At 54.1% G+C, this 23952-nt stretch overlaps 1 protein-coding gene across 1 annotated transcript; it reads left to right on the forward strand.

Moving 5' to 3' along the window:
* The first annotated feature begins 12381 nt into the window (after positions 1-12381).
* WSCD2 (WSC domain containing 2) lies at positions 12382-23461 on the forward strand. The gene is made up of 8 exons (XM_062504615.1): positions 12382-12766; positions 15567-15681; positions 16242-16426; positions 17170-17291; positions 17996-18170; positions 18955-19119; positions 20773-20973; positions 23008-23461. The coding sequence occupies exons 1-8, from the start codon at positions 12391-12393 to the stop codon at positions 23358-23360; spliced, it is 1692 nt and encodes a 563-aa protein (XP_062360599.1). The 5' UTR covers positions 12382-12390; the 3' UTR covers positions 23361-23461.
* The last annotated feature ends 491 nt before the right edge of the window (positions 23462-23952 follow it).

The following is a 23952-nucleotide window of genomic DNA, read 5'->3' on the forward strand; positions in this document are numbered from 1 at the left end:
TTCCACAATTTTCCTGATTCCTGAGTGTTATTCCCTTTCCTGCCCCACACGGCTCAGGTGGAGCAGAGGCACCAAGAGTGCAAGATTTTCTAATAATTTTCTAAGATAACTCAGCCCAGCCCCCCAGTCTGGGAAAATCAGGATTGCAAGGACATTTTCCACCCGCAGAGGAACACCTTGGGAGGTCAGCAGGGACATAAATACATCAATAAATGAAATGAGGCTCCTTATCCTGCCCTTACCCTGGATATCACCTCCCTAACAACCCAGACCTGGAAGAGCAAACACAACCAACAAAACTTCTGGAAAACCTTTGGGATGCTGCTTCAGCATCTGCCATGGGAATGCCAGGGCCCAGCAGGAGGGAAACTCCCTTTCAGCCGTACCCTGCACACCCCGGCAAAAAGTGATCTCCTAAAAAATTGAATTTCCAATCCCAAGAGGCCCCAAATGGGACTTCAATCCCAAATTTGTTTTCCCACATCCCAGAACAACAGCACCAGGCATCCCATTTGAACTGGAGATTCTGACCTGTCTGCTGAGGATCTTCTCAGCCATCCTGTGTCCAGCTTTTTTTTTTGTGTGCGTGTGTGTGTGCTGGCACTTCTTAATCCTCCAAATGAGATTGGATGCAGCTTTTTCAATATTACAATGCACTGCCTCTTCTTTGTCCCAAGCCCTCCCGAGTCCTCGGGTAATTAGAAGGAATTTAAATGGCCATAAATAAGGAGTGCAGTGGTGGGGAGGAGGGGACGGTCACTCCAGTGTCCTCACCAGGGTGGGGACACAGTATTTGTCCTTTCCCAGTGAAAACCACCCCAGTGCCAAGCACTGGGAGCCACTGGCTCTGTTTTCCTGGATAAGGCCGGCGCCAGGAACCTCCACAATCAATTTTGGCTCCAAATCCAGCATCCCTGACGTAGGGATTTATCTGGGGACACGTCAGGCCAATGTCAAAAGTCTCTTCTCAATAACCTCGATGTCATTGGGATTAAAACAACCCCCAAAACCCTGCAGAATTGGGTTCTTCTGGTGCAGGACCACTGGGAGCAGGGATTGGGAATCGCTTGCATTACACCATGGTCCATCAGGAAAATAGATTTGATGTCCCAGGAGGATCCTGGGAAGCCAAACTTTATTCCAACAGATGGTGCTCCCAGGGGAAGACACCGTGTATCCCATCAGGAGAGCTGGGATTGCCAACACCTCTCTGGGGAGCTGCGGAGGGAGATGATATCCCTGCTGCTATAAAATACAAACAAGAATCGCTGGGTTTGGGGGGAATGTGAGAGAGTTTGGAAATCACTTGGGGACCTAGCCCAGCGTGGAGCTGTTGTCCCCAGCCCCTGGCAGGTCTCATCTTCCCCCATTCCCGCAATTCCCAGAGCTCGGCCGGAGGGAGGGAGCGCTGTGTGGCCAAATCCAAGGAACAAAACCCCGGGAAGGATTAAAATAGTACAAAACAGCTCCTCAGCCCCCAGACTGGAACTGAGGCAGCATTCCCAGCCTGGTTTCCTATGGAAACGAGCGCCGCGGTCCAGCCGCTCCCCTGTGCCTGCCCGGGCTGGTGTGGGGCGGCTCCTGGCACATGGATGTTCCCAAATCCCTCATGGATCGGGCCGAGGCTGAGCTTTCCCTCGGCAGGATCTATCCATCCCTTGGCTGCTGTGATCCCGGGGCTCCCCATCTCCCACCACGGGCTCCAGGAATGGGGAATGAATCCCTGTGGAGGTGTTGGATCCCCCTCGTTCCCCAGGAATGGGGAATGAACCCCTGTGGATGTGTTGGATCCTCCTCGTTCCCCAGGAATGGGGAATGAACCACTGTGGATGTGTTGGATCCTCCTCGTTCCCCAGGAATGGGGAATGAACCCCTGTGAATGTGTTGGATTCCCCTCGTTCCCCAGGAATGGGGATCCCAGCGGGATGAGTGAACCCCTGTGGATGTTTGGATCCTCCTCGTTCCCCAGGAATGGGGAATGAATCCCTGTGGATGTGTTGGATTCCCCTCGTTCCCCAGGAATGGGGAATGAATCCCTGTGGATGTGTTGGATCCTCCTCGTTCCCCAGGAATGGGGAATGAATCCCTGTGGATGTGTTGGATCCCCTCCCTGTTCCCCTGGCACCCGGAAAATCCCGAGCTCGTATCCCCGGATGCGGCTTTGGGAGCTGAGACTCCCAAAGATTTTGGAGAAGGTGCTGCCTTAATCAGCTTCAGGCACAGCAGTTTCTTCTTTGGAGCCTTTTGAGGGACTCGTTGTGTGCCACAGCTGGGAATGCTGAGAGATTGGGATCACAACCGGGAATTCTGAGGGACTGCAATCACAGATGGGAATTTTGAGGGATTGGGATCGCAGCAGAGCCAGCACCAGGCAGGGGATGTGGATCCCAGCTCCCACCAGCACCTTCTGAAAATCCCCGCCAGCGCTTAAAGTTGGCAATAAAAGGGGCGGGGGAAAATATTCCCGCTCACTTTAATCCCTTTAGAGTCACAATTTTCCTTATTCCCAGGCTCGGGAAGACTTGGAATTAATTTTTAATAGATCTAACAACATAAGAAAAAAAAAATCCACGTATACAAACATACCCATAGTTATATCCCATTATATATTTATACGTTTATTTAATTGGATATATTTAGCTATGATATATTTATTTAGAACGCTTATTTAGATCATTTATATGCATTTGCGTCTATACATGTGGCTATATATTGAATGTACGTGTTTATATATAGATTTATTTATGTATTTCTGTATTTATTTCTATATTAATTAATATTTTATTTATTTATATTTTAAATGCAGGTTTAATCCTTGCTGGCTCCGTTCAGTAGTTCTCCCGAGTGCCGGGAGGATGGAACTGGACTCCCGGGGGTGATCAGCATCCTTAGCATCCTTCTCTTTAGGAACAGCAGCGGGACCGGGGCCACCTTAGAGCTCCTTCCCGGCATTATCGCATCCCTGAAAAACAGGAAAATCAAGAAATATTTTTTTAAGAAAAGATCCCATCGGGGCTGCGGGAGGGAAGGGGTTAAGGCCGGCAGCCGGCGGAGGGAGCGGAGCCGCTGCATGGAGACATTAAGAAGCGGCACCCGGCAGCGGCTGCGGGCAGAACCGTGCGGGAGCCGCCGGGTCGGGCTCTCCTCAGCCGGTACCGGCATCACCGGAACCTCCCCGAGCGGTACCGGCACCGGCAGAGCCCCCCCGGCAGCGGGGCCGGGCCCCGGGCAGTGCCCGGAGCTCCCCCGGCCCCGGCGCTCCCGCGGATGGAGGCACGGAGGGATGGATGGAGCGATGGATGGAGCGGCTGGAGCGGCCGGGAACAGGGCCCGGGGACGGTGAGGAGGAGGAGGAGGCGGTGGGGGAGGAGGAAGGGCTCGGGGGAGGGGGCAGAGATGCTGCCGGAGGGGAAGCGCATTAAAACCGAGGCTAACGAAAAGAAAGAATATTAAAAAGCGCCCAAATTAACACACAAAAAAAAAAGAGAAGAAAACCACCAGCGCCAGCCCACATTACGCAAAATAAAATTAAAAAAAAAAAAAAGGGAAGAAAAAGGAGCACGAAGCTCGGCGAGCGGGGGGGTCGGCAGGGAATTGTGCATGGGAAGCGGCGGCTGCGTGTGCGGGAAGCTCGGGGGGCACCGCGTCCCCCCCGCCGCTTTGCGGGAGTTGATGATTCCCACCTCATCCCGGCAGGGATTTTTCGCTGATTTCTGCTGGTTTGGGAAGGGTTTTGCTTCTCAGAGGGAGCCAGGCAGGAGGGAGCTCTCCTCATCCTCATCCTCCATCCCAGACTTTGTGCGCGAACATCTCCGCCGGGGAAATAAGGAATATAAGGGCATGTAATCCTGCCAGAAGCCTCTCCCCTGTTTATTTTCCTCTTCCCACATCCATGCTGGCAACTTCGGGGAATAATTTAATATAAAGATGAGCAGGGAGGGCAGAGGCAGTTGCAGAACGGCGTGAAGGTAACCTTGAGCTGAGAGCCCTGTAAACCCCGGGCCTCCGTCAAGGCAGGATTAAAGAAACTTTCCTGGCAATCCAGAGCTGGGAATCACAACCTGGCACTGGGAATCACAGCCCCGGGCTGCCCCCACCCAGCCTGGCCCACTGCACCTTCTCATCCGGTGAGTGCTGTACCCTTCCTTCCTCTGGGAATTTATCTGGGAGTCATCCTTTGTAAGGGGCTGTCCCTTCCCTGGGTTTGGGAAAGAACTCTCCCTTGGAATATCCAATGCTGTTGGTCTCCAGGGGAGCCTCCAAGACAGGATTAGTTAGCTGTTGTTAGGGTTTTTAATGTATATTATTATATTATAGATATTATTAGCAATTATTGTGGTTTTATACAGTTTATATTACATCTATTCTATACATTATTAGCAGATATTATTTAAAAATTATTTTTCTGTTATCTATGTTTTTAGCCCTTACCATGTTTTTTATATACATTATATTATAATAATCCACATATTATTAGCAGTTATTAGGCCCAAGGAGAATTCCCCAGGGGGTTTTGCTGCTGTTTTTGGGATGCCTTTCCCAAATCCTGGTGCTCAAGGACCCAAGTCCAGCTGCAGCATCAGGGCTGCAGTGGGGCTCATTCATGTGAATGTCCCTGTCTTTTAGGGATGTTTTTATGATGTTTGGGATCCTGGCAGATGGGACACCCCCCCATGGAGCCCTGGTTCCCCACGGGACTTGGGGATGGTTCTTTTCTCCCAAAAGAAAACCAGCTCAGCTCTTCCTGGAGGTTCTTTTCCTCATGGAAAGCTGGGCCAACCCTCAGCAGCTCCAGGCACCCATCCAGAGTCACAATTCCCATGGCTGAGGCAGGATCCACGTTCATGCTTCCTCCATGAGTGTTCAGCATCATTCCCAGCCCAGATCCCAGGAAAATCTCTGCTTCTCCCACCCCCTCTGGACTAGCAGAGACTCTGTCACTCTGAGATGAGCTCTGGGATGAAAATTTGTCCTTCCCAGTGTGTTGACTCTCTCTTGGAGCCAAGAGCTCCTCCTGGGGCTGGGGAAAGAGCGTGGGACAGGAGGATCTGCCCTGTGCTGGGGGGATGAGCCTGCAGCATCCATGGGAACAGCAGATCCCTTCCCGAGCCGGGCCTCCCTCTCCCTCGTGCAGCAGGATGCAGGGAAAGAAAGGAATCAGCTCTCCCAGGAAAGGAGGTTTGGAAGGAAGTGTTGCACGAAATCCTCCTTCTCACTCCATTAATGTCTGTGGGCTGTGCAAGGCATTGTCTGCTGCTGGAAAAGCTCGTTAGTTAATTGCCCCAGTGCTGCTGTAATCCCGGATTAACAAGGGTTGAGGCAAATCTCCGTGGAGCAGACCTGAGTGTGGGATTTGTGGGGACATTGGATTCGGCTCTTCCCTACCTGGGGAGTCCATGGGGGCTTCAACCTGGGCTAGATGTGCTGGGTGCTCCCATGGGAAGAGGTTTCTGTGGGTCTGAGAGGGTCACACTTCCCAAATCCCCCCTGATGGTCCCCGTGGATCGTATTGCAGCCTCAATGGGGTTTAGGCTGCTCTGGGGGGTCCTGGTGGGGTGCACCTGGATTTCCCTTTGGACAGTCTCCCTTTGGTGTTTCTCATCACCCTCTGTGAATCCTGGAGCCAGGACTGGGCTGTGGTGCTCAAAACCTCGGGATGAAACCCTTTGGCTGCTACGGGGTTTGTTCCTTGTTATTAAGCACAAGGAGAAAAGCAGCAGTGTCCTGGCTTTCCCTGGAATTAGGAGCTGTCAGGCTCAGGATGTGCAGGGTTCAGGAATGTTTTTTCCACAGTGACAGGGATGTGCAGGTGTCCGTGGATGGAGTGTCCAGAGGATTTGGGGAGGATGAGCAGTGCAGGGAGGGCCGTGCATCCCTCAGGGGTGGCTGCCAGCCCCGGCACTGCCTCTGGAAAACTCCATCCCGTGTATCTTAAACCTCCTTCTCCTCTCCGGGATTCAGGCAGCTCCGTCTGGATTGAGCTTTGCTGAGCCAGCAGCTGGCTGGGATCCAGCTGTGCTTCCCTGGGGAACAGCCCCGGCCTTCATCCCGTCCTCCTCCTCCTCCTCCTTGCTCCGGGCGGGAGCGCCTCCCTTGGGATGCACATCCCGGCTCCCGAAGTCTGCTTGAAAACCGTAACTGGATTTTGCAGACTGGGCATGAACCCCCCCCCCCCCCTCCCCGAACGTGAGACGTTAAAACTCCTTAGGTTAAACCCTGTCACAGACACTCAGCGTCCTCTGAAGGAATGACATCACCTTTTCCAAGGGCTTAAGTGTCGGCAGGGTGGGGAGAAACGGGAGAGGGAATCTGGGAGCATCCCTCTGTCTCACTGAGACCTCGCAATACGGGGTGGCCTCTCCCAAATATTGCTGTGTGTCACCCAATAATGGGGAATTAGCGGAGAAATGGAGGTTTCTCAGCCTTGAATGCAGGGATGGGGCTGATGCCAGCAGCAGGAATGCTCAGGGAGGGATGCTGGAAGCTGGCAAATGAGGTGGGGGTTGGTTGGAATCCTGCTCCCCAGCACCCAAATTCAATAACCGTGATCCCAAAGGAGAGAGCTTCCCGCTCCTTCCACAGCTCCACCCGGAGTGCCCCGGGCAGATGGGATAACGCTGCTGGAGACAACTGCATCACCCAGACCCCTGGGGTTGCTGCAGATTAATTAATTAATGAAAACGTTAACGATGCTGGGTGGAGAACATCGAGTCCCACAGCTGGATCCCAGCTGTGCCACCTCTTTTCTACCATCCCACAATTCCCTGGACCCTCTCCCTGCCCGGATCTCCACAGTCCACGGCTATTTCCTTCCCTATTTCCTTCCCTGCCTTCGGCAGCTCAGCGCTGCTTTTTAAATGATTCATGGCTTAAACCATTTTTCTTTATATGAGCTGTTTTTCACACTTGTGAGGGGAATTCAGCCTCCAAGAACCTGGAACGGGCTTTGATGGAATTGTGGGCGGAGGAGCAGATAGTGAAGTGAAAACTCCCCATTTTCAGCTCCACTTGGGCCATTGTGGAGTAGAATACCCAGGGAAAGGAGCAGAGCCATGGAGGTGGGGTTACCTGGGAATTAGTGGCCTGGAGGCTGTGGCATTTCTTTGCTTCTGAGGACAGGAGCAGCCTGCTCATCCCAGCTTGGATTGGTTTTGGGGTATCTCGCCTGTCCCACGGCAAATTCCCACCACCATCATGGTGTTCCCACCCCATGCCAGTCCATGGCTGTGGAGTTTGGGTGGGGATGAGCATCCCTTGGGTAGGGATTGGCATCCCTTGTACAAGGATCAGAATCCTCTGGGCAGGACTCAGCATCGCTTAGGTCGAGGTCTGGGGAATCTGTGGGAATTTGCAATGCCAGGAAGCTGAATGTCATATATGAAAAATGGGGTTAAACTTCCTTAAATCAGCTTGATTAAACAAAATTACCTTTTTGGGCCAGGCTGCAGCCCTGAGCTCATGTAGCACTGTCCAGTTATTGGAATAAGCCAGGGCAGGATCATTCCCAATGTTCCTGGGTTTATTTATAGCTCAGCCCTGGCAGAAACGGGGCTGGTGCCCTGTGGGCTCCGTCCTCTGGAGAGCACAGGGAGCACCAGGAGGAGGTTGTGCAATTAGCACGACCTCATTTTAGAGAAGTCTTTTAGAGACTTTAATCAATTACTCCGAGGCTGCCCCGAATGGATCCTGGATCTGGATCTCAGTGCCTTGTGCCCTGGAAAAGTGCAGAGGCCATCGATAAATCCCCAGAATATTTCAAAATCAGTTTTTATCCAAAAACAAAAATCAGTTCCCAAATTCCAGTCCAAACTCCTCCATGGACTCCCAGCAAAGAGGAAGATTTGCAAACCCCACAAAACACTCGGAAATCCTACACAAAAATCCACCAGCAAATGGACAAATCCTGCCCTGGATTTTCAAATTGATCCAATAAATTCCAAATGAGAAGATTTTCCTTTGCATCCCTTGCTGGATTGGCCTGTGAAAGGGATTTAGGGAAGCCCAGGCCTGGGAAGTGTCTCACCCTCGAGAATGAGGATCTGATCCCAGTGCAGCTTCCTGGGATGAGTCTGGAAGCTGCTGAGTCAGCTGCTTTTAAGGCTTCCCCAGCAGAGAGGAGGCACAAACCCATTTCTCAGCAAAACGAAGGCAGACAGAAGCTGAATAAATAAACCTGGCTTTGATTTGAAGGTAGCTGACAGCTCCCTGTGCTTGGCTGGCCCCAGAAGAGGCACTGGAAGGTGCTGGATGCTCCAGGTGTGCTTTTCTGGGATGGGATAATCCTGGTTTATCTCACTTTCATTCCCGGCCATAATGGTGTTTAAATTCAGCCCCTTGCATCTCATTTGCTGCTCCCTTAAAGAGTGGGAAAGGGTGAAAATCCATTTCCACAGGGCTGGAATAGAGGATGGCAACTCCACCGAGGAGTATGGACTGCCCAACCTCTGCTTGGGCAGCAATTCCAGGCTTGCACTAAAGGACATTCCTGGGGGTGGAGGCTGAAGGGTTTGAGAGACGGCAGTGCCAAGGGTGCCCAGTGTCACTGGGGGTTTGTACTGGTGTCACTGGTTGGTGCTGGGGAGGAAGAGGAGCTGCAGGAACTGCCCTGCAGTGGCAGCAGCCACTTGTGGCACTGCTCTGGAATGGAGGGACATGGGGCTTTTGGTGGTCCCTGCACCCAAGTGGGTGACTTTTGGAGACAGCAGGTCCAGGGAACCTCCATGCACTGGGTCCCACCCCCCATAGATTGGAATCTTTCACCCCATCCCCTGGGTCCTTCACGCTACCACATTTCCAGCTCAGCAGAAGCATTCCAGCATTCCCAAGGGTGCCCAGAGGGGTGCAGGACCTGCTGTCCCCACATCCTGACCCAGCTTGGTCCTTGCGTCACAGCCCTCCCCTGGGGTCACCCCACTGATGTCACCACCCCCCTGTTTTTGAGCCCTGTTCTTTCCCTTCGCCTGTGATAAGAAATGTTAATGAGGGGATGAAATTGGATATTCCCAGTCGCCTTCTCCTCCTAATGGAATTCTGGTGGTGGTTAATTTGCTGGTTTTAATGGGCCCATTGTTCTCCGGGGCTGGGGGAGCCACGTGAGGGTGTTTGGCCCTGCTCGGATGGGAGGTGGTGCCTGAAGACAAGTGAACCTTGGGGTTCAATAATTGCAGAGCAATTTGAAGGCAAGCCCCAAATCCATAATTGATGGGCCCTTCATTCATCCTGCTGAAGCCTCTCCCTGACCTGCTCCCACCTCTCCACGCACAGAGGGATGGATAAACCTGGATAAAGCTGGCAAATTGTTGAGGATTTCCTTGGCCTGGGGACAGCTGACACTGCTCAGGGAGGTGGGTTGGGCGTGGAGTGATGCTCAGCTGAGTATCTCCGTGCTGGGATGAGGATTTTGGCTCCTGGTGGGAATGTGGTGACGGAATTTTGTGTATCCCAGTGCTGGGATGGGGATTTTGGCTCCTGGTGGGAATGTAGTGATGGAGTTTTGGGCGTCCCAGTGCTGGGATGGGAATGTTGGCTCTTGGTGGGAGTGTGGTGATGGATGTAGGCAATAAATATTTCCCCAGTCCCGGCTGGACCCACATCCTGGGAAATGCCCCCAACTGGGCTCTGCTGTGCTTTGGCTCTGGGTGCCAAAGGGTCTGGGGGAGCAGGGAGGGATTCCCAAATCCTGGCACTCCCAGTCGTGGGGATTTTTTCCTTCACTGCAGCTCCCTCCCCTGGGATTCAGGCAGTGGGATGGATCACAGCGGGTCACAACCGAGCGAGGGCTGGCAGATAATTCCCTCCCCTCCCTGCTGTCCTAGCAGTTTCCCAAGCAGCAGCAGCTGCCGGAAGGCCAGGCTGAGGACGCTGCATTGCACTGGCTGGGGACTGTCCCCGTTTGCTTCATTAGTTTGGGTGACAAAGTGTGTCACCGCTGTCCCCCCGGCCACGCCGCGGGCTGGGCTGGCACCGGCGCCAGGATCCAGGCAGAGGGGTTGGGGGGCAGGATGGAACCCCTGGGGACACCGTGGCGGGTGATGGTGGCAGTGGTGACCGGGAGGGGGCTGGTCCTTCATCCCAGCACTGCCGCACGGCGGGGGTGGATCCATCCTCACAGCGCAGGGAGCGCTGGTGGGATGCAGGGAATGGCGTTCTCTGATGAGTCCTGCAGCCAGCAGCTCCCCATATCCCCAGCTCCTGCTGATACTGGGGGCACTGGTGCCGGCTCTCCCTGCCGCCTTGTGATCCCCCGGCAGCCGGGAGCCCGGAGCCGATCCCATTATCTGCTCGAGACAATTAGCAGAAGCATTAATGGAATATATGCAAATGCGCAGTAATTGACCTGTGACTCCGCAGTTCATGATGGAGAAGGATGAGCTCCAGATGGCTTAATGAGAGTAATTTAAGCCCCTTCTTTATATGCTGTGCCGGAGCCTGGCAGGGCCAAACCGGGGAGGGGAGGACGAGGAAGGGTGGCACTGGGGAGAAGTGGGGACGTTCAATTTGCTCCCCAAACCACCCCGTATCCAGCTCCCATTCAAACCCCGGGAAGCTGGATTTGTTCTGGGTAAGGGAAAGCCATAAAATCCTGGTCAGGGAGCACGGGAGAACAGCCGAGCATCCCCAGATCCCCGAGACCACCAGGCTGGGGGCTGCTCTCCCAGCATGGCTCCCCCCTCCCTGGCCATGCCACAGTGCCACCTGCACCTCCCCTGCCACATCCTGCACGTGCAAAACCTAAACCCTGTTACTCCGAGGTTACTCAGCCTTTACTCCAGCTGTGTTGGCTCCGAGTTGGGCTGGGGAGGGCTGGTTTGGGGTTGTGCCCCTCCACTGCTCTGCCCCAGCCTGTCAAGCCCTGAGCTCCATAAAATTCCCGCGGCAGAGCCGGAGGTATCTGAATAACCACTCTGGGAAACCAAATTAAAATATTGATGTATAATTCATGCCATATGTTCCACCAATATTTTTTATTTAATCAACTGAAGACAGATGGCAGGAACATAGAGGCCATTAAACTAATGGCACTTTGTCTTTCCATTTATTTCCATCTCCTTTCCTAAAATAAGGCGAGACCGTGACAGGCAGCACACCCTGGGCACGGGAGCATTCCCAGCACTCGGATGTGTCAGCAGGGGCATTTCCCACGTGGTATTTTCCCAGGAAGGGCTGGGGGAGGGTTTAAAGGAGAGAAATTCCATGAGGGAAGTCTAGCCTGGTGGAGCTGGAGGGGACTGTCCCTTCTCTGCCCTTCCCAAGCCAAGAGCCACCGGGGTGATCCTGGAGTTCCTGGGACAGCACCATCCTGGTGGCAGGATGGGAATGGGAATGCTCCTGGCTGGAGGATAGAGGATGTCAGGCAATCTCCAATTCCTGGGGATGTGAGGGAGACTGGAGGGACACTGAGGGATGTCGTGCTCTTGACCCTGTGGGATGCTGGAATATTCACCCTGCTGCCCAGGCATGGATTTTCCTTGGGAACTGCTGGTGCAGAGCTGTTTGGGTATGGGGGTGAAATGTGTTCGTGCAGAGTGTGTGTGTACAGCTCGTCCTCCTGGGGATGAAATTGGGTGAAACTGGAAATTTTCCACGTCCCAGAGCCATCCTGGACCACCTCTCCTGCACAGCCAGGTAGAGACGTGCAGGCTCTAGGATTTGGACTCACCCCACCAGCATCACTGCCAGTGCACCCAGTTACCCACCTGGGAGAGGTGGAACTGTCACCTCTCCAAGGCTGGAAGGCGATGGAGACCGCGGGTGTCCTTCCTCCACCCCTGGAGGGACAGGGCCACCACCCTCCCTGTGCTGGGACGCTTTTCTGAGTGCGCCTCTCTCTTTGACTTGCAGGTGGAGATTTCTTGCCCTGGGAGTGAGCTGAAAGGGGTTCACTTGAACAAAGGGTCCCAGGCAGCATTCCAGGCTCCAGGCGCGTCCAGGGACTTTTCATTCTTTGTCTGAAAGGGCAGCGGTGCCGTTCCCATCCGAGCGATGCCTGACGGAGCCGGTGCCGCCGGGAGCGAGGAGCTGCGGCAGCTGATCGGCTTTCAAATCACCTTCAAACCTCGATTTCCTTAACATGATCCCTCCATCAGCGCAGTCCCCGGGGCACAGCAGCGGGGCTTTGCCGGCAGGAGAATAAACCGGGGCTGGAGGTGACACCCAGCGCTGGAATACCCCGGCGACGACGCGGGGACCCAAAATCCACCGTCCCTAGCACTCCAGGAATTATTAGGGTCGAGCAACAGCTTTGCACGACCTCGTCTTGCAGCCCTCACCCCATCTGCTCGCCGGGATTCACCTCCAATCCAGGCGGGATAATCCCCTCCTTGGAGCATCCCTGGAGCCGCCGAGCATCTTCCCCGCGGCGCCGGCTGCCGCGGAAGGGATGAAGACGCTATGGCCAAGCTTTTGCTAAAACTCCAGCGGTATTTTCGGCGCAAACCCGTGCGTTTCTTCACGCTGCTTGCTCTCTACCTGGCGGCCGGCAGCTTGGTTTTCCTGCATTCCGGTTTTTCCGGGGAGCCCACGGTGCCGGGGAGCCCGCGCAGCCCCGCGGCTGCAGAGGGGCCGGGGCTGCCCTACCTGGGGGTGATGCAGCTCAGCCGCGGCTTCAAGGCGGCAGCGACAATACCGGCGGGGAACCGACGACACGGCCCCTGGTTCAGAAACACCTCCAAGGAGCCGTCGGACAGGGGAAAATTCCGGGATAACAGCGGTCCCCGGAGCCGGGCGCTCAGGGGCAGGAGCGGCCGAGAGAAGGAGGAGGACAGAGGTGAGGGATGGGGACATGTGCCAAGAGGGGGGGGTGCCTCCTTTTTGTCTCTCCCAGGGGGACGTCACGAGTTGGGGCAGTGGTGTCTGAGCGAGTTTTGGATTGTGCATCCCTGCCAGGGCCACACGCCCCCAGGAAATGTGCATTAATTAATTTCTTTATGAACGACGTGCACGCGCTGCTGGAGCACCGAAGTTTTCTTCCCACATCCCACGGGAATGCTCTGGGGACTAGCACCCCACTCTGGAGAACATAGTGCAGAGGATATATCCAGAATGGTCATCTCCTTCCTTCTTTCCTCCTTCTCCTCCCTTCCCAAGTACCAATAATCTGCTTTTATTTTTCCATCTTCACTCTTTCCCCCTGGTGCATCACCAAGCTCCAAGTCCCCCCCTTGCTGTCACAGGCAATTTTGGGGGTGGCAGCTGAGGGGATGCTGTGCCCCACCTTCCTCCCACCCTTTGGCTCTGCCAGGGTCCAAATTCAGTTTTCATTCTGTTGGCCTGAATCAACACCAAATCCATGTTTGTGCGGGTGTTGTGTCAAGGTAGGGGCTGGCTGTGGTTCCTGTGGAAGTGCAGACAGGGCTGGGCTGTGGCCTCTGGAGCCAGGAGCTCCCTGCCTGGCTGGGGTCTTGTCAAGTAGGTTCATTATTAATGATCAAGCATAAGAAAACTGAGTTGTTCCCATTGATTTTTAAAATGTCATTTATTTATCCCACAGGCGGCTGGAGCTGCACCTTCTGTGGGATTTGGGTGGCTGGACTCCAGCAGGAATCCCTGACCCCACAGCAAACTGGGGCTTTCAGGGGTCCAGGCTTGATCCCCCCCAACCTGGGCTGCTCCCAGGGCATGGAGGGCTCCTCCTCCTCCCCCAGCAGGACGTGGTTGTGTTCATTCCAGGAAAGATGCATGATCCAGGAGTGGAAGCCAAAGGAAAAGTGGTGCTTACGGGATTTTGTTCTGCTAAAAGGAGCTGAAGGGGTTCCCCTGTTGTGATCCCATTCCGAGGAGCCTCTGGGGTATTTTGGTGGCCACGTGTCTCCATTAATACAAATTGACTTTAACACAGCCTCAGCAGATGGTCCCTGAGCCCAGGCTGTCTGTCCCCATAAAGACCCCAAGCAGTGCTCAAGTCCCAGGCCATATGTCCTATGTGCTCCAAGATTAACCTCATCCTGCACTGCCAGCAGGAATGGGATGCTGGGCTTGGGATTCGTGGGTTTATCTGCTCCCAGGTGGTCTGGGATGTATCGTTTTCCCCTTGGAGCATCTTGGCAGCTCCTGAGCGTGATGATGTGGAGAAATCCAGCAGCTTGAGGAATCCCACGTGCCCGGTGTTCCTGGTGTGGCTGGTGAAGCCTCGGGAGCTCCCCTTCACTTTCCTGCTCCTCTGGAGCACCGGGATATCTGGCAGGAGCAGGTGGATTTAATGGCGCTGATAATTAAGTGGGGACAGCTTAACGAGGTGGCTGCGGAGGCTGTGCCACGTGAAATTATTCCAGAGGGAATACTGCTCCAAAAATCAGCTCTGGTTTAGAGCGTGATGTGCAGCTCCCTCTTCCTCCTCCTCCCTCTCCTGGCAGTGTCAGGCGAAGGTGTGGGTGGAGAACAACCCTGTCTGCCAGTGAACGGCCTCATCCCCATGGGGAGGGATCCATCCCCATCCTCATCCTCATGCCCCCGTGGGAAGGGGCATCTCCTGCCTCCAGCCAGGGAGGATCTTTAGGCAGTGAAGCCAAGGGAAGCAGGAACAGACCCCAACCCTCAGCCACATCCATCTGTGGTGCCTTCCTGGAGAAGTCCAGCCATTCCCATCCGTGATACACAAGCAAGCAATTCCATGAGGATGGAGGGACCAACCACCCCAGACAGAGAGCAGGAGGCATCCCTATATCCCTAGCTCTGGGAAAAATGGGATGATTGGGGAATGTAATGACAAGCACTGGGTGGATGTGTGTGTCTGCTCACAGCTGTGTTTCCAACAGGCTCCAAAATTCCTCCCAGAGTGGTGCCCCTCTCCCTACAAACTGCCAGCTCACCCTCCCCCCCATTAATATCTTTCCCCTTCTCTTGTATCCTCATCTCTCCCTAATTATTCCAGCTGGTTTCCCAATAAGTGGCAGCACACATATGTCAGGAGCATTGGATTGAAGGTAATGCACATCAGTCACCAGCTCTGTGCAAGTGTCTGGAGCCATCCCACACCCACTGGATTGGGCATGGCTGAAATCCACTGACCTGCCAGGACCTGCTCAGCCCTGTGGGAATGCTGTGTGCCAAAACTGGGAGTTATGGCTCTGGTGATTGAAGTTATCCAGCACATTTGTCTCCATCTGGCTTCTCTGCCAGCCTCCAGGTTGGCTTGGGAAGGTGGCTCCAGTACTGGTGAGGTCTGTGCTGTGCTGGGATAATTGGGAATGGGGGGGTCTGTGTGTGAGGCAAACCATGGATGGGGTGAGTTGGGTCAGGGACCCCAAGGAGGTATGGAAAGCAGAGAGGAGGTGAGAATTGTTATCCTAATGTGTGGTTTGGAATTGCAGTGACACAGTAAAAGAAATTCCTTCCCGTGAGGGTGGGGAGGCCCTGGCATAGGGTGCCCAGAAAAGCTGTGGCTGAAAGTGTCCAGGGCCAGGTACGACGGGGCTTGGAGCAACCTGGGAGAGTGGAAGATGTCCCTGCCTGGCTTGGAACCAGAGCTTCCAAAACAAACAGGGAATGCTGCTGCACATCCCTATTTTGGGAAAAATCAAGAGGCTTGGGATCAGTGGGTTATGACCCCCTGTCCTCCCTGTCCCCAGCCAGGTACATCGGCTGCTACGAGGACAACACCAGGCAGAGGACCCTGCGTGGGATGTCCTTCTTCGACTACAAGAAGATGACGGTGTTCCGTTGCCAGGACAACTGTGCCGAGCGGTAGGGATGGTGACAGGGGCTCCATGAATCCCAGCACACTCCATCAATCCCTGCACACCGGCTCCATCAATCCTTTCCCACCATCTCCAGGAATCCCTGCACACCGTCCCTATCAGTTCCTGCACAGCATTTCCATCAATCCCTACCCACCATCTCCATGAATCCCTGTGCACTGTCTCCATCAATCCTTTCCCATAGGATAGGAGATAGGATGGAATGAAATTATATGGAATGGAATTAAATGGAATGATGTGATAGGATAGGGTAGGATAGGAGGTAGGATGGGATAGGATGGAGTGGAATGGAGTGGAGTAATAAGATAGAACAGACTAGAAAAGAATAAGCATAGGATAGAATTGTAGAATAGGATGGAATAATGGACAGGATAGGATAGGATATTTTCAGTTGGAAGTGCCCTACAAGGATCATTAGCCCAAAAATAAATCCCTGGGATGCACTGCTGATCCCAACGCTGGCCATAAGCAGGAATTCTCCATCAAAACCCACTGGAGCCGGGGGAATGCCGTGGATGTGCTGAGATCCCGTTTCCCTCTGGGCAGGGGGTACCTGTACGCGGGGCTGGAATTCGGGGCCGAATGCTACTGTGGGCACAAGATCCAGGCATCCAACGCCAGCGAATCCGAGTGCAACATGGAATGCAAGGGAGAGAGGAGCAACACCTGCGGTGGGATCAACCGGCTCTCCATCTACCGCCTGGAGCTGGCCCAGGAATCCGCCCGCAGGTGTAAGTTGGAGGGTCCATGTGGATCCCAGCTCAGCCCTGGAATGGGGCGATGTCTCTTGGTGCTGGAGGGGTGATCCATGGTTCCTGAGCCAGGAATCTTGAGGCTGGGATGTTTCTGCTCCTGGAAACATCAGGAATCTCGCTGTGGGGAATGCTGCTGGCTGGGGTTGGGTGGAATGAGGAGCTCCAAGGACTCCTGTTAGAATTTGGGGAATTTTGGGAGATTTTGGGTGGATTTTCTTCCCTGATGGCCAAACAGGACCATCAGTGTCTCCTGTGTGTGCTGCAGGATGAAGGATGTGTGGGAATTCCAGACAGAGCTGAGGGTGCGCCCTCATTTGGCTCCCAATTAGGCAGCTCTATAATTGCCCACACTCCCTGCTCACCTTTCCTCATATCCAAGGAATGGGAAAGGGGATGGCAACAACCAGGAATGCACAAGGGCTGAGGGTGACAAGGACCTGGGATAGGTCCAAAGACCTCACCAAACCCTGCTCCATCCCTGGGATCACCAAGCTGATAAAAACAGCCAGGAAAAAATTATCCCTGACTTTGCTGCCGGGGTTTTGCTCTGATTTTGCTCTGTCAGCAGCTGGATGAGCATCATCCAATGTGGCTGCACTGCTGGAGGGGCTGGGAGCTGCTGGAGCAGTTGGGAATTCCATGTCACACTGTGTCACACAGAGTGGCAATAGTGTCATTTTTGGGGTGTCACTGGGGGCCTCTCTCTCCCTCTCTCCCAGATGGAAGCGCGATATTCCGGGGGTGCTTCCGCCGGCCGGAAAACGTCTCCATCGCACTGCCAACCAGCCAGCTCATGCTCAACATGTCCGTGGATAAATGTGTGGATTTCTGCACAGAGAAGGTACTGGGATAAACTTCACCTCTTCATCTTTGTTTCCATCATCAAAGTCACACCAGGAGATCCGAACCCAGTTTAGGGATGTCATTTTTGTGTATCCAAATGGCAAAGGATTTGTGTCCCTGCCACGGGAGGGACTGGAGCCAGCAGCAGCCCTGGGAAAGTTTGGGAAGGAGCATCCCAGAATTAGAGTTTAGGTTGGGACATTTGAAGGAGCCACTGTGGGGTCCTGCTCTGATCTAAGGGTCTCATCCTGGGGTGAGGTTTGTCTGAGCAGGGAGGGGAAAGGTTGGCAGTGGGAACTGATGGAGGGTGGATGCTGGAATGGGCTGTAAGGATGCTGGAAATGGTCTGGAATGGTGCTTGAAATAGGTTGGAAAGATACTGGGAATAAGGTGGAAGATGGAGAAATTGGAAGGATGCTGGAAAGGGCTGGAATGGGCTAGAACAACACTAGAATTGTCTGGAAGGAGGCTGGAATTGTATGGATGCTAGAATGGGATGGAAGGATGCTGGTATTGGAATGGTGCTGGAATGGTCTGGAAGGATGCTGGAACTGGAACGATGCCAGAATTGGAAGGATGCTGGAATTGGAAGGATGTTACAAACCACCCCGCGCTGCCCAGCGAGGCCGAGTGCAGGGGGGCAAAGGCTGTGCTACAGGAGGAGGGGAGTGCCAATGCCATTCCCTCCGGCCACCCCTGCAGGAATTCCCGTTGGCAGCGCTGGCGGGCACCACGTGCCGCTGCGGCTTTCCCAGCACGCTGTTCCCGCTGCACGAGCGCGAGGACGAGCAGCTCTGCGCTCACAAATGCGCCGCCGAGGAATTCGAGAGCTGCGGCTCCGCCGAGTTCCTGCTGGTCTACCAGACGCAAGTGCAGGGTGAGCTTTTTCCCAAGCCTTCCCCCAGGAATGCTGGAGGGGGAGGTGGGAGTGTGAGCATCCCGTTATAAATGAGCGTTTCTTGTCGTTCCCTGGGAAATCGGGCTCCCCTAAAGAGCAGTGGTTGCTGCCTGACTCGGCTGCAGGGTGCAGCAGATTCTGTCTTGACTCCTTCCCAGGGCTTTTCCCACCTCTCCGTGATCCCATGGGAGTCTGCTATCCGGAGGGGACAAGCTCCAGGGTAAAAGTGTGGAGAGGGTGGAAAGGCTGTGACCAGGCAGAACGTTCTTGAGAGAGCTCCTGTCCTCCAGCAATGGGAGCAGGGAGCCAGGGAAGCACAGGGAGAAAGGAAAAATGTTCCTGAGAGAGGAAAGGGCTGAAGGGAGCAAGTGAGGACCCAAATTCAGGTGGTTTTGGGTCAGTCTTGTCACGATCCTTTGGTGTTTGGGGCTGTGCTGGAAACGCTGTTCATTGATCCATAAAAAAAGCAGGAGCGTTGCTTGGCACAGGAATCCCTGTTAGTCACTCTTCCCTAAGCACACAGCTGGGAATGACAGAGAACGCTTTGGAAAAATCCTCTTAGGATTTTTTGGGTGTTTCGGACTCTTTGAGGTGTCCAGGACCCTTTGGAATGTCCCTTTAAGCCTTAGGCACGGCACCTTTCCCTGCCCAGCCACCTCCCCACCCCTTCCCCAGCATTTTCCTGGGAGCAGCAGCATTTCCTAAGATACCCCTGTGGGAAAAGCAGGTTTCCATGACACATTCCTGACATCTCTCCCTGCAGACAATCGCTGTATGGACAGGAGGTTCCTGCCCAGCCGTGCCAAGCAGTTGGTGGCCCTGGCCAGCTTTCCTGGAGCTGGGAACACCTGGGCTCGGCACCTGATCGAGTTGGCCACCGGCTTCTACACCGGCAGCTACTACTTTGATGGCTCCCTCTACAACAAAGGTGAGGGCAGGGGGCTCCTGGGGTCCCACCCCAGCTGGGGACAGACCTGCTGACATCCCAGAGCTGCAGGAAGGGCAGAGCAGAGCTGGGTGTGACCGTGGCTGCTCCATGGGGTGGTTTGGGCTGGAGTGTCCTGGTGAGGGAATTCCTCCCTGGGAGGGTTGGGGGGGGGGTTGGTCCTGGAGAAGCTGTGGCTGCTCCATCCTTGGGAGTGTTCAAGGCCAGGGTGGACAGGGCTTGGAGCCACCTGGGATGGGGGAAAGTGTCCCTTTCCAAGGGGGTTGGAATGAGATGACCTCTAAGATCCCCTCCAACCCAAAGTATTTTGGGATTCTGGTTCTAATAACCCACCCCATTCCCAGTTCCCTCAGTTCAGAACTGCTCACAACAATTTTATCTGGAGACCTTGAAGGTTTCTCCTGTTATTCCTTCACTTTTTGCGGCTTTGAGAGAAAATTTCTCCCTTCCTTCTCAACTGTGCTGGAGCTGGGATCTGTATCTGCGCCGTGTGATCGGAGGGGTCTGTACCCAGGGTATTCCCTAAATCCCCATTTTCCTGACGCCACAGGCAGCACTCTCCTTCCAAATTCCTGCCAAATCCAGCCTTACAATGAGAGAGCTCAGTCCCAGCCCCCAGGGTGCAGCAGTAGTATCCCAGGGAAGGGAGCAGGGGTGGGAAAAGCCTTGGCTGGGTTTTGCTGAGCCACCCGAGTGTGGGTTCCCTGTTCATTCCCTGTCGGAGGGGCCAGGAGGTATCCAGGCAACCAGCACTGCAGAGAGCCAATTACACCTCTCTAATTGATGGAATACAGCTCCTTCCAGCTTATCCCCCGTTCCATGTGCATTCCAGGGACTGGGATTGACGCTGGCTCAGCCCCATGGTCAGTGCAGGGTCCCCTCTCTGAATCCCTCTTTGGAAACACCCCCAGCTTGAGCTGATCTGCTGCCCCACAGGCACAAGGATTTCCCTTTCTTTGTTTATTATTGTGCTCAGGGAGGTTAAAGCCATAAAATCTGCCATTGACCCCTCAACACAGGCACAAGAGCTGAGTGTGGCCAGGGCGGTGTCACCCTGAAAGGCCTCATGCCTGTGAGCCACCCACTCATGAATTTTATGAGACTCATAACATGGGAAAATAAACTATTTCCATCTGGGAGAGGGATGTGAATCCTCCTTCACGCCCCAGCTGCTCTCATCATCCAACAGGATTTCGCAACCTGATATCCCTGTGATGCTCCCTTTGATGGAACCATGGGATGGTTTGGGTTGGAAAAGCCCTCTGAGACCGAATCCAACTGTTCCCTCAGCGCTGCCAAGACCACCATGTCCCCAAGTGCCACATCCAAAAGGCTTTTAAATCCCTCCAGGGATGGAAACTCCATCACTGCCCTGGGCAGGTGTGCCAGGGACTGATCACCTTTTGGGTGGGGATATTTTATTTTTCCCTTTTACCCTATCTAAACTCCCCAGCACAACTTGAGACCGTTTCCTTTAATCCTGTGGTTTTCTCTGGGAGCAGAGGCTGTCCCTGCTGGCTGTCCCCTCCTGCCAGGGAGTTGTACAGAGCCACAAGGTCCCCCCCGAGCCTCCTTTTCTCCAGGCTGAGCCCTTTTCCCACCTCCCTATTATTAATCCCAGCTGTCTCCGGGCAGGTTTCAAGGGCGAGCGGGATCACTGGAGGAGTGGCAGGACCATTTGCATCAAGACGCACGAGAGTGGGCAGAAGGAGATCGAGTCCTTCGACTCTGCCATCCTGCTCATCCGCAACCCCTACAAGGCCCTGATGGCCGAGTTCAACCGCAAGTACGGGGGACACATCGGCTTCGCCGCCCATGCCCACTGGAAGGGCAAAGGTAGGGAAGGGAATCCACTGGGACAGCTCCAGCCCCGCTGCTGGAGCTGGGAATTGGTTGGGAATGCCCAACAGAGTCAGATTTGGGTGCCCATAAGGGAATCTCAGGTTTGGGGCCATCTCTTGGTGTGACCTTGTGGGCTCCTGTGTTGGGTGGGATGGGAAGGGATGAAACAGGACAGCAGGAGCAGCCTGCCCTGGCTGGCCCAGGCAAGAATGGGCATCTCCTGTCCCCAGTGTGACCAGAGGGAGTGGTGGCAGCCCCCAGCCCATCCTTGCGGTATCCGGGAATTATTTCCCTGTGTCCAGCTGCTCCCGAGCCACCACCTTTCCCACTCATAGGCGCGTGCTGGAGGCTGCTTAATTACAGCAATTTCCAAATTGCTGTTTTGGGATTGACTTCATTGGAAAGAGTTAACATGTTTAGCTTGATTGAACATCTGCTACCCTTAATTCTGAGTTTATTTAAGGGGAGCTTAGGCTGCTGTGGCTGGGATGTGCCTGGATTTCGTTATCTCCATGAGCTTACAGTGCTGGGGACGGCCCAGCCCTGCGCTCCCCATCCCATAAAACCAGCGGGGTGTGGTGTACCCCACTTCCTTGTGTCCCTGGGCTGGCACTGTCCCCACTGTGGTGGCACAGGAGCCTGTTGGTTGGTTTTTTCCCCCATCCACCTGTGGATAGAGCCAGGATTGGTATCCCAGCATCACAGGGAGCCTCCTCAGCCTTCCCAATCCCAACCCCCTCCCCAGCCTCGTGTCTCCAAGGGGAGGGAGATCCAGAGGGGACAATTCCCTGCATGCCAGCACAGTCTTGTTTGGATGCACTGCAAAATACATCACCAAATTATTTCCAGAGGATGTGTGGAATAATTAGCTGATGGGTTAATTGTCAGATTAATTAACCCAATTGCTGGGAAAGATGGAGATTTTCCACTGCATGGTTGGTGACCCCATTCCCAGTTGAGAGGCCCCTGGACACAGAGTATGAGGGTCCCATTCCCAGTCTTCCCTGCAACCCAGCTCTCCAAATTATTTTCTTCTCCCAAGAACTAATTTTGGGGCAAATTTAGGAAAAAAAATCCCCAGGCCCTCTTTCCAGCTTCACCTCCAGTGCTTGAGGGGGTGTTTTCCCATTTCCCCCAAGCTATTCCCAGCCCTGCAGAGGCCAAACCCCTGTTCGGTTCCGTGGCATTAATTTTATGACATCCCTGGAGCGGCTCCAAAGCAAAGTTTTATGTCCTGTGATTACACAAGGTGAATTGTCCTGGATCTGTTTAATGGAACACATCCTGTGGTTAACGATTCCTCAGGGAATTAAACCCAGTCCAGCTGTTAATCAGGCCTGGGTTTTGCGGGGAGGACACGAGGAACAGGGAGATGCCTGGAGTTTTAATGCGGTGCTGATGCCTAGAGGAGCTGGAACAAAGGCTAGACAGAGTTAAGAGGAATAAAGCAGATATTTTAAAAAGGGATATTATAAAAAGAGGCCTTCAAAGGCTACACCCTGGCAGCACCAGTGCCACAGTCATGACCTGGCCCGGATGGCTCCAAGATGGAAGCAGAACAGGGCTTGGCTATGAGATCTCACATTTTTATAAGTTTCAGTCCATTTGCACACAGAACTCAACTGTTCAATTACTAGCCTAAAATCATGAAGTTTCATCCTCCTTGCTTGCTTGCCCGCCCTCCTCTTTTCACATTGTTTATGCTTAGGGCTTGAAGTTTGAAGAGATTGTCCTTGAGTCCCCAGCTGGAATAGGACTGTTTTGTCTTCACCACTCCGTGAAAATACCCTAGTAACCCTTAATATAAAATTAAAAGCTGAACACCCAAGCAGAACAGAAGAACTTAAAGCATCAATTCCCCCCTGAGAGAGATGTGTCAGATTCTTGCTGTTCCATCACCCCTTTTCCTCACCTGCTTTGAATGGCAGGATCAGTTTACCAGAAGGTTAATTGAGAGGTTCCAGAAGAGGACAAAGAAGACAACCACTCACATCCTCTGCTCCTGTTTTTTTTTATTTTTTTCTGCAGAGTGGCCGGAGTTTGTGGCCAACTACGCTCCATGGTGGGCAACCCATACGCTGGACTGGCTGCGCTACGGGAAGAAAGTGCTGGTGGTGCACTTTGAGGATCTCAAACGGGACCTGTTCGTGCAGCTGCAGAGGATGGTGGCACTGCTGGGTGTCACGGCCTGCGAGGACAGGCTGCTGTGCGTGGAAGGACAGAAGGATGGCAACTTCAAGCGCTCGGGCCTGAGGAAGCTGGAGTTTGACCCCTACACCCCCGAGATGAGGAAGACGATCGGCGCCTACATCCGAACCGTGGACGCGGCGCTGAAGCTCCGCAACCTCTCCGGGGTCCCCGAGGATTATTACCCCAGATGATGGTGACCACGGCGGGGGGACCGTGCCCAAGGGTGTCCTCCCAGCTTCTGCCTAATTCCACCCAGTGGGTGGCTCCTCTTTTAACCCTCTGTGTGCTGCTGTAGCTGTTGGTCACTCCCTGCATGAGCCACCACAGGTCCCCAGCTATCGCTGAGCTTTTTTTTTGGCCAACCTGGGGACACGGGTGCCTTTCCTGTTCTGGCTGTCCCAGCCCTCCTGGGAAGTGAAAGGGGATGTTTGTGTCCCCTCAGGCTCTCCTGGGGATGCTGAGCTACTCAGGTTGTGCCTGATGCACCCAGAGCTGAGCTTCCCCCGGGCAGGGTGTCCCCAAAATCCCAGCCCTGGAAGGATTCCACTTGTCCTTGGATGGAATCTTCAGCCCTCCCAAGGGAGGATGGACCAAGGGTGTGGCACAGTGTGGGAGATGTTCCCATGGATCCCGCCTGAGGTTATGGGATGGACAAGGCAGTGCTGTGCAATGTCCCCAGAAATGGTGGCTGTGGCCCCTTGAGCCATTCCATGGCTCCCTGAGAATTCCCCAGCCACAGTAACAGGCAAAGTTGCTGCTCCAGCCTTTGGAGTGGCCCATGAC

This window comes from Cinclus cinclus, chromosome 17 (assembly GCF_963662255.1).
Source record: "Cinclus cinclus chromosome 17, bCinCin1.1, whole genome shotgun sequence".
NCBI lineage: Eukaryota > Metazoa > Chordata > Aves > Passeriformes > Cinclidae > Cinclus > Cinclus cinclus.

Bases quoted from the DNA above. Each gene is read 5' to 3' on its own strand.
- WSCD2 (XM_062504615.1), top strand. From the start codon at position 12,391: ATGGCCAAGCTTTTGCTAAAACTCCAGCGGTATTTTCGGCGCAAACCC. The intron at 15,682-16,241 runs GTAGGGATGGTG...CCCTCTGGGCAG, and splicing joins CAGGACAACTGTGCCGAGCG to GGGGTACCTGTACGCGGGGC. The intron at 16,427-17,169 runs GTAAGTTGGAGG...CCTCTCTCCCAG, and splicing joins CCAGGAATCCGCCCGCAGGT to ATGGAAGCGCGATATTCCGG.